The sequence below is a fragment of the Poecilia mexicana genome, unplaced genomic scaffold, assembly GCF_051168715.1.
Source record: "Poecilia mexicana isolate PSO_F unplaced genomic scaffold, ASM5116871v1 scaffold_5, whole genome shotgun sequence".
Taxonomy (NCBI): Eukaryota; Metazoa; Chordata; class Actinopteri; order Cyprinodontiformes; family Poeciliidae; genus Poecilia; species Poecilia mexicana.
The window spans coordinates 16956687-16967007 of record NW_028263374.1 but is presented as its reverse complement, the minus strand read 5'-3'; the positions used below and the strand labels follow the sequence as shown (position 1 = coordinate 16967007).

The 10321-nt window shown below is 36.4% G+C and overlaps 1 protein-coding gene across 1 annotated transcript; it reads right to left on the bottom strand.

Moving 5' to 3' along the window:
• Positions 1-1174: 1174 nt before the first annotated feature.
• slc6a22.2 (solute carrier family 6 member 22, tandem duplicate 2) lies at positions 1175-9952 on the bottom strand. The gene is made up of 14 exons (XM_014988118.2): positions 8739-9952; positions 8246-8380; positions 7842-7982; positions 7679-7763; positions 7474-7606; positions 7254-7388; positions 6181-6284; positions 5962-6086; positions 5760-5872; positions 5530-5667; positions 4710-4812; positions 4513-4613; positions 3904-4074; positions 1175-3542 (listed from the first exon to the last, which is right to left on the bottom strand). Exons 1-14 carry the CDS (start codon positions 8995-8997, stop codon positions 3378-3380), a joined length of 1908 nt encoding a protein of 635 aa, XP_014843604.2. The 5' UTR covers positions 8998-9952; the 3' UTR covers positions 1175-3377.
• Positions 9953-10321: the final 369 nt, after the last annotated feature.

Genomic DNA, 10321 nt, shown 5'->3' with positions numbered 1-10321 from the left:
TCAATAGATGGGAGACATAATTTTCTTTTTGACTTATGAGGAGGACTATTTCTTTGTAAAAGGCAAGGCAAGGCAAGTTTATTTATATAGCACTTTAACACAGTACCACTGACCAAAGTGCTGTACAATCACAAAATTAATCAAATAAAAATCAAAATTAAAACACACTATAACCAACAATACAGTGACTTAGAACACCCTATACAATACATAAACATACCCAGATAAATACAGGAAAGCAGCAGCTCAAACTGAATCAAAGGCCAACCGAAAAAGGTAAGCCTTAAGAGCAGATTTAAAAATTGCTAAAGAAGAGGCCTGTTTTACCGACATAGGTAAAGAATTCCAAAGTTTAGGAGCTGCAACAGCAAACGCCCTGTCTCCTCTCTGCCTCCTCGAAGTCCTCGGCACCTCCAGGTTCATTTGGCTCGCTGATCTAAGAGCTCGAGGAGGACAGTGTATATATAGCAGCTCAGAGAGATAGGAGGGAGCAAGGCCATTTAAAGATTTAAATACAAATAAGAGAATCTTAAAATGCATTAAAAAACATTTAAATTTAGCATCTCCTTTTATCTAACAAGCACATTGAAAAAAACTGTTTCTGTATGTCTGTCTATATAAAATCTGATATATTTGCTGTTAGCATATTGTCTCCATCTCCATGCTTCACATTTGATATGGCCTCATAAGGTTTGTAAGCTTCCCACTTTTTTTTTTTTTTAACCACCAAATATACACAAAAACAGTAACAGCACAGGAATGTCTCCAAAAGCTAAATTTTGTTCTTACGTACATGTGCTAACTGTAATCTTTCTTTTTACATCCCACTTGAAGTAATGGCTTCTTCCTCTCTGAGTGACTTCTCAGCTCTTATTGACGATTCTAACAATGTATTTTCACAGCAGCTTCATCCAGCATCTTCACATGTCTTTTGCTTTTGTTTTACCTTTGATGCGTACATTTAGCCCCAAAACTCATTCATCTCTGGACCAACAAAGTCTTCCAGAACAATACATTCTTGTGTTATTAGATTGCGTGTAATTGTTTGAACATATTCGTCTGGTATATTCAGATATCTGGCAAGTCTGATTCATCCAAATTAATCTCTTTCTGAAAATACCTTTTCTCATGTTTTGTGTACCTTCAGGTTTAGAGACAAAGAAGGCCCCAGTAATTATATAGAATGATGCGTTTATTAAAATATAATTTATGTCCAACCATTAACCAAAAAAGTTTTTTTAATGCTCCATTCAATCCCAGCATAACATATCCTGGAATGAAATAGATGTTTTGAAGTTTAGGATAAGAAAATGAGACAAACAAGGAATAAAAAAAAGGTTTTTGAAATATTCACTTGAAACCAAAAGTTTGCAGTTACAAAAATGAAAAATTATCAATCTGAAAATAAACTTAAAACAATGAAATGAGGAACAACTCGGTATGTAGCTCAATTATGGAAAGAAGAAACAAACCCGACTGAGCTAAGCAGTAGTTTGTAATTAAAGAAATATCAAATATTAAATAGGGCAGTTTTGCTTTATTTCGTTTGAACTGACAAATTTCTGTGTTTCAGATATATGATCTGCTATGGTCAAGAGAAGTATCTTTTTATGGTATGGTAACCAAGAACAACAACTTAAATAAGAATGGCTACCCAAACAGGTATATTACTTTAGTCCTTTTAGCTCAATTTCCCTCTCAGTATGTCACACAAAAGCTCATCAAATAACTTTGTAAAAAATATATATATTTGCATGTAATATTTCTTTTTCTTCTGGATTGATAACTGTGCTGTTTTTTGTTTTTTTACCACATTGGCAGTGGAATAAATGAAATGCAGATAAAGATAGTGTGCTGTGTAGGTAACCAGTACTGAATAATTTCATACCCACAGTATTTAGTATCTGGACTGAACTTGTTGTCTCAGTAACTAGTTCTCAGTCTGGATCTCCGTAAAAGGTTTCATGTTGCACCAGCTGCACCTGGTGCAACACGGCATGACAGTGTAAATTGGCTGAACAGTTTTGTTTCACATTACCCTCTAATCTGTCTGTGATTAAAGCTGTGAACTGCCTACAGGCCAGTTTTTCCACAGTTTCAAGTGTCAGAGTAGAGCTGGTTTGCTGTAGCAAGCTTGTGGTGTTTAATAAAGTGCTGGAGGATATTTAACCTGGGTTGAACATTTGTCCTTTTATATTTACATAACATTTGGAAAAGTCTTTTATTGCTTCATAATATATAATTGAAATTAAGTTAAAAAGAATATTTTAAGTTGATTTTATTTTCTTCCAATTATTTCTTTTTCTTCCCTGACACATCAACCTTACAGGAAGTCAGAGTAACTCTTGAAGCACTTCCTAAAACCTCTGTACCCTAACAGAGTACAGTGTTATTCTTTTTTTTAACTGAATCTTTAGATTTAATAAAATTAAAAATAGTTTTGAATTTTTGATGTAAGCACGCTCCAGTAAATCTTTACACATGCTGTTAACTCTTATAAAAAAATATATTTTTATTTTGCTTTCCCTTGCTTTGAAATATTAATAACTCTGACTTTCTCAATTTCAACTTTCAGACCCAATCAAGTGATTGACTAACGAGTATTTCAAAAAGTAGCTCCAGGGGTTTGCTATCTTTCTAGAAGGTAGGATTAGTTTTAACCTTTGATCCACTTGTTTACAAAGAATTTGAACTTTGCTATTATTGCAGCAAAAACCATAATGTCACATTTCATCTTCGGATTTGTAGCTAGATCTAGTCCCAAATGATTCATATATTTGGCAGATTTAGATTTAAACTAAAATTCACATTTTATCAGTGTATTTGTTCTGACCATAAGTAATATTGACATTTTAGAGCATCCGAGCTAGAATATGATGAAGGATCTGTGGAGATAGGTAAAGATCCCACCAAAGGTGACAAACTCCGCTCCTCCAGAGCCAAAGTCCTACGACTTTTAAATTTGTCCAGGTCCAATTTATCTCCGCACCATCCCATCAAGTTCTACTGGGTTCATGCTAATGACCTACTTTTTCAATTCAAATGTAACTTTTTAGCACTCAAGGACTAGAGTTGGACAGCCACGGATTAGGATGCTCACAAGGACGCGTTCCTAAGTAATATACTTGAAGCTCATCACCAGAATGCTTATAACTGATGAGCAATGTAAGAATAGGTACTGTAGTGCCAGAAAATTTCCACTGATTATTAAAAAAGGTATATATATTTTTAACATGCCTTCTTTTAATCAAACAGAAATAAAGAGTGATAAATTACTATTATTCAAGGCTGATACTCTTCTTCTCTGCTTAAGATTTTAAATCTAAATCTGGCAAGAACCTGAATAATTTGGGCTAGACAAACAGACACATGGCTGATTAAACTACGGATGACCTCAGAATCGTGTTTTCTGTTTCCTGTGGATGATTGGCTGGACGCAGTGTGGAGAAGTCTGTGAATGACTGAAATGCTTCAGGGTTTGCTGCTTTCTTTATTGTGCCAGCTGGTACATTCTTTGCTGGAGTGCAGAGATGTTTTAACCGCTGTGTAGAAGGAAAGAAAGACCTTTTGTTATTTGTGTTAAGATGATTTAATACAAAAAAAATGACAACAGGTGCAATGTACAAACTGGAAAGGTAGAAAAATATATTAAAGGCAAAAAAGATGTCCTACAATGCACCTCACTTCATTTATGTTCCTTGTTTTAATTTTCAGTTTTCTCTGTTTCAGTGTCAGCATACACAGATATCATAGTCCGCTGTACAGAAGCAAAAGTCGATTTTGTTTGCCAGTTTGATGTTGTAAATTAAAGCTTTTTTTTTTTTTTCTTACATCAGACACTCCGTTGTCCTCCCAGCCTTGATGCCTAATTAATAGAATAATTTCCAAATTCAGTATGTTTACCTGTGTCAGTGTTCCTGGAGTGATGCTCACAGCATACAGCATCCACAGCGGAACAAGTAACGTCGAAGAGAGAGTGAAGAATAGTCCCAAGGCGTATCCCCACCATGGATATTCATAGGTGTTGTTGAATTTCAAAGGTTTGTGTTTGATCACAGAGAACAGAAACGTGAACTAGAAGAAGGTACAAAAAAAAGCACATCAGTTTATTTAATGCACTGCAACCTTAAGGCTTCAGAGTATTTCCTACATTTTGAAATTTGTTGGACTAGAGTTGGATCCTCACTGTAATATGCACAAGGATATTTCTAGCATCTAGTCCGCATTTAACCCTGCACCACTGTAGGTTTGGTTAGGCAGTATTTTATTAATCCAGAGGAAATTATGAGGTGGTCTGTTGCTTACATGCATATCTGTACATGATATATACATAATTAAAAACATAATTAAATACAAAATAAAAAAAACATAAAAACTACAACAAGTGGATTAGAGGGAAACGATCAAGACATTGTTTGGGGTGGCTGGTTTTGTCCAGAGCCGTCCTCAACTCGGACAAGTGATGTGCACAAAAAACAGATTAATGCAAAATATCACAAAATAAACACTTACGGTACAGATAGCTGGGGTGATGTACCTCCAGCAGTATTTCATAAAAGGCCACGGACGATAACCAATCATGTCCTTCACATTGTCATAGTGACGATCTGCACCTGAAACATTAGATACTGTTAGTTTGCCGACATGCAGCAGCACAATAGAGGAAGCCGTTGAAAACTTGAGTTAATCAAAAGAGTTTGATCACATACCATAAACCCATCCAATACAGACAGACTGAAGAATAGCAAAAAATAGAAGTGTCATCCCGCTGCAGGCGTAGTAGTCAAACAGCTGGAAAACATAAAGGCCTCCCTGAAAAAGACACAATCTCTGTCACGCGAAGTATTCTAGCTGTATACAAACTGCAGGAAATCTTTATAGAAACACATTATTATTATTATTATTATTATTATTATTATTATAATAACTCTCATTTGAGTTTTACAGATGCCTCTGCGTAACATAACTCCAAATTACTCTAGGAAACTGTCTTGGGTCCACTGTATTCATTGGCCATGTTATGTGCAATGTTACTTTTATTTTCAAAGATGTCACTTAATATCAATCTATTATTTTGTTTGTTTTATTGTTATTAATCTAGTCATTCAAAATTCAGTTCAACACACATCATCTCAAGTCAATCATTTTGTTACAGTTCATTGAATGAGGCTTGTGAGTTTTTAATGGTTGAGAACATATTTTTGTTTAAACTGCTCAATTTTATAAATAACTAAAACTCCCAAGATGCCAAGCCAGAGTTGAGTTTTGTATTTAGGGCCCTACTTGAGGTGTGGACACCACATTTGGTGGTTCATACTATTCAAATCATATGAACTGACCACTTTGTTGGACTAGAAAGAAAACAGAAGACTTGTTTTCATAACAGTACATATATTAATATTTTCAATGTCATAATCTTGAGCATCTGTCAAGATTCTGACCCGTTTTTAGTCGTATTTTGAAGTAAATTCAGCTTCGTTTGCATTTGTTCATACTATAGATAAAGGATTAACTGTTCAAACCACTCACCTCAGTTACCATCACAAGACCAACCAGGAAACCTCCGGCACAAATTGTGAGAAGAAGCAATCTACGTAGAAGGGTTTTTTGAAAGAAGGAGGGATACATGTCGGAGATGGTTGTAACCAAGGACTCCTGATATACAAACTGTTGAGGTAAGAGATATTGTTCAGTGAAATTACAACTGTACTTTCTTAAAAGAGTTTCAGATTTAAGTAAAAAATTGCTATGTTTCCTACCTGACTATCTAATCCCAAGAAGATGATCATAACAAAGAAAAATATTGCCCAAAGCTGAGGCAGAGGCATTAAAGCCACGGCTCGAGGATAAGCAATGAACGCCAAGCCTGGGCCTGTTAGATGGCATCACAAAGTTTCTTCAGTATGTTTTATCTCTATCACTTGGGATCTCTGATAAACATAAATCATCAACTTCCAGTACCTGATTCAGCCACCATGGAAATTTCCACATTCTGCTCTTTTGCCATGAAACCGAGCACAGAGAAAATGGCAAAGCCGGCCACAAAACTGGTTAAACTGTTCAGCAGGCATAGGTAAATACAATCCCTGTTTGGAGGAAGTGTGGAAGTGTAAAGAAATAGTGTTAATTATGTCATAGTGAAATAAATATATGCCGAGTGAAAAAAAAAATCACATGTACCTGTAACAGTTGTTGTTGTATTTGTTGTAACTTCCCAAAGATGTCAGAACACCTGTGCAAACTCCATAGGAGTAGAAAATTTGGCTGCCTGCATCCATCCATACCTGAAAATGTACATTTTGTTGTGTTATCAGGACCTAAGTGTGCATATCTCATTGAATTTAAATTTGATATACCAAAAAGGTCTACCCACCCCAGTTAAACCACCAAAACAGAACTTTCCCCACCTTTGCCTTCTTTAAACATGTCCAGTATTTAAACCTGATCGTGTCACTTAGTTCTTTGGTTTACATTGTGGTTTTTTGTTTGTTTTTTATTTTTTAGGTTCTGTAACAAAACTCAGCCATCTTCACAGAATAGTTGTATTTATACTGACATTAATTTAGAGGTATGTGAGCAGAGAGGGATCTGGATACAGGCCACACACAAAAAAAAAAAATTAAAACAATGCATAATTTCACTATTTCGCAAACAAGCACTACTTTGTGTTGGTCTGTCCAATTACAACCCTTAAAATTCACTTATGTTGCTATGAAATTTGGAAAATCTCAAAGTGTAATAATATTACTGCAAAAGCACTGCATCTTGTCAATTTTGAAAGTTTCAAACTCCATATCTTAATACTCATCTTATGACCCAATCTGAGTGTGACTAATATTTAGTCACATTTATGTAGAAGAAGGAGTGCTGTGAAAACAAGTTTGTGATAAACATGCAAACAAGCCATGGCTTGAATTTATTTATACGTAGAATAAACGTTTTGACATGACCTGTGAGAACATTTATTGAGTCACCGACCTTCAATGCCTATTTCATTGGTACAACTGCACTTTGTGCCTTTCCCTTATTACCACAAAATCCTAGAAGACAATAATCTTAACATTTGCATATTAGTAACACGGTATGCCAGGATTCTCTGAATTACGGTCCCTTTGCAAAATACTTTTGATTCATAAGGATTTTAAATGTGGAGAATTGATTACATTTGCTACAAAAGATAGATAGAAAACCAAATATTCATGACTTAAGTCTTAGAATTAAAAATAAAAACAGCTACAGATTTAAAATGGTACCTCTGGGTCGGCGAGGCGGGACGGGTCAGGGTAGAGGTAGAAAAGAATGCCGTCTTTTGCTCCTGGTAATGTCAGACCACGGACAAGCAGCACTGCCAGCATCACGTATGGAAATGTAGCTGTGAAATACACCACCTAATGCACAAAGATTACAGTGACTGTGAGGACAAGATGACAAGAAATCAGAAATGAAAGGAAATCTGTTAGTTCTGTACTGCACCTTTCCTGTTGATTTAACTCCATTCCAGACGCAGAAATAACACAACACCCAAGCAAGAAGCAGACAAAGAGCCAGATCCCAACGAACACTTCCGATGTTGTCAATTCCATCGGACAGCCCCAATATTCTCCTCCTGTGACGGACTTTATTCAGTAACGCGCACAAACAAAAGATCTGAAATAATGTTTCACTTCTTGATACCTACTCCCAAAACTGAACAACTGAAGATGTCGTGTTGGCGTACAGGTGGAAAGAGGACGTGTCATTGTGACCATGTTCAAAACACGCAACTTATAAGGAAGCAGAGATGTTATTAGCAGGGAAAAAACAAGACTTGATGTAAAAGATCCTGACAACCTGCTTTTTACCTGTGTTCCAGCTGTTATTGCAGCTCACCCATGGAAGCTCAGTTCTGAAGGATGAAAACAGGTAGAGAAAGGTCCATGCCAGAATGACGATGTAATACACCCCGGTGTACAAAACAACAACCTGGCTTCCATAACCCAGGCCTATGGAGAGACAGGTATGTCTTTAGTAAGATATGTGACTTTAGTAAGATATGAGCTGACTTGAAAAATAGTTTCTCAAGTCAATATTTTCCATGCCTGGCCTGCCCATTAAACATTGTTTTAAACCTCACCTCACCTTCCAGGAGGACAATTGCTCAAAACAAACAGTCCAGCTATAATGGAATAGTTTTGATCAAAACCTTTTTTGTTTTTGCTTGATTCTACCCAGGTAGCATCAGCATTGCGACAGCTTTAGCGCATACCTTCAAAAAGAGGGCACATATTCCTCCAACATGTTATTCCACCCTGGCTGGTGAATTGACCCAAAGATGTCTCAAGGAAGAAGAGTGGAATGCCACAGGTGAATAGAAATAAAACATAAGGAATGAAGAAAACCCCTTAAAAACAAACAAGTCAGTGATTAGTATCTCAGAAATATCAACACAAACTTGTTGTTGACTCTTACACCTTAGCCTTTTTTCTGACATTTAATAATATCAACAGTGCTGAATATTTTTAATCATTCGTATTTACTAAGAAATATGCTACAAAACAATACTAACATAGCTACTTGCCAACTCTGCTCTGTGACCACCTTTTACATTGGTTTTGAGGTGTAACATTAGCAAAACTTTAGCTCCTGACATTGCCTCAGTCCTCACATTAGTCACGCAAATCTCACAGTCTTTTGACAACTGACTTTTCACCAAGATGTAGTTAGCGAATGTCCAGCTCTCAGCAACAACAAAGATTTACCTCCTCCATTTTTGTAGCAAAGGTAGGGAAATCTCCAAACGTTTCCAAGACCCACAATATGTCCAGCCACCGCCAGGATGAACTCCATCTTTGTGGCCCACTGGCCCCTCACATTTGGCTCAATGCTGAAAGGTCTGTCCCCAGGGTTTGGTTTTGTTTTCACATGGGAGATTTGTTTTGGGTCCATTTTAACCTTGATCAGGATTAGATAAGTATCATTAAGTATGCAATGGACACAGTGTTTATTAGTTAAATACATTTATAAACTGCGTACATTTACAGACTGCAAAGCATTTAAGTTCAGTATGGCATAAGTAGAAAGCATGAAATCATAAATTCAATCAGTGTTACTTTTCCATTGTCAATATTACCATTTCTTTATTATTATTATCATTGTTTTTATGTTTGTTTGTTTTTTTTTACTTTATCAGTAGTATTATTTTTATTATGATCAGTATTGTCATGAAGGACTTGTACATATTTTTTTTATCGTATAACGGTTTCTTATTTTCTTTCTTTATGTACCAAGTCAATGAAAAACACTCTCCTTACTATGAATACATAAAGGACTGCATTAGACTCTGTTTATGATTTGTTTTTGCACATTTAGTTTTGTTTCTGTCTGTTCACTTTTCTTAATAACTTTATTTTATTATTTTATTTGTTTATACAGTTTTGTGTGGTACTGACCCCCAGAATTGAGTGAAAGCAATCTAGTCAATATCATATTTTGACACTTAAAGGAAAATCTATTCATATGTTTCAGGGTGTCCAACATGCAGTAGTTATTGATATTTTGTTCAGACAAAATTATCTTCCTTTTGTAGCGTCAAGAATATTAATAATTCTCTTCTAAATAACACTCACGCATTCTCTGCCACGCTAATTTACACCAACAGTATTTATTTATTTATTTTTGTTAAATGTGTTATGTCCTCACTTAGTTGGCGAGTAATTAACACTTCTAGCTTATTTTTTTCCCCCTCCCGTTGCCATGGTGAATCGCGTTATTCGCGTTCGATGAGATTGATGAGGGCTAGTTTCTATGCTCGCGCTTATATCGGGGTTAACTGCTCTGAAACCGACAACTCAAGAGTTTCATAGAGGTGAGGCGGAACTCTGCCCGCATCTGTGAGTCTTCCCTCTACGTTTCGTTGGGAGGGTCGCAGAGGATATCGGTTGCCTCTACAATCAAAACGTATAGACAGCGTTTGTTTATATTTACAGGGTTAAGGTGCGGCGGAGCTCATTGGCGAGTGAGGCGCAAGTTGAGGACAGCAGGTGTGCGACACGACGGAGCCAATACCGAGACGGCTTCGGAGTGGAACGAAGAGGTTCCTTCTCCTGGATTTGACTGGCATGATTCCAGCTTTTTAAGACTCCTGTAATTGAAAATAGAGAACAATCTTATCCTGAACTTGGGACTCCTCGACTGATATTGGGGAGGCATTTTATCGTACAGTTTTGAAAGCAAAGTGATTTATTTCTTTTGTGTTCCCGCTGGGAATAAATATATTTATTCAAACCTAAACCGGTCTCTGCTTCCCTGGGTTCTGACTCACTGGCTCCCCCTTGTTGTCGAA

Bases quoted from the DNA above. Each gene is read 5' to 3' on its own strand.
- slc6a22.2 (XM_014988118.2), bottom strand. From the start codon at position 8,997: ATGTATTTAACTAATAAACACTGTGTCCATTGCATACTTAATGATACT. The intron at 6,087-6,180 runs GTACATGTGATT...TCCTCCAAACAG, and splicing joins TACAACAACAACTGTTACAG to GGATTGTATTTACCTATGCC. The intron at 5,668-5,759 runs GTAGGAAACATA...TTACCTCAACAG, and splicing joins TCTTGGGATTAGATAGTCAG to TTTGTATATCAGGAGTCCTT.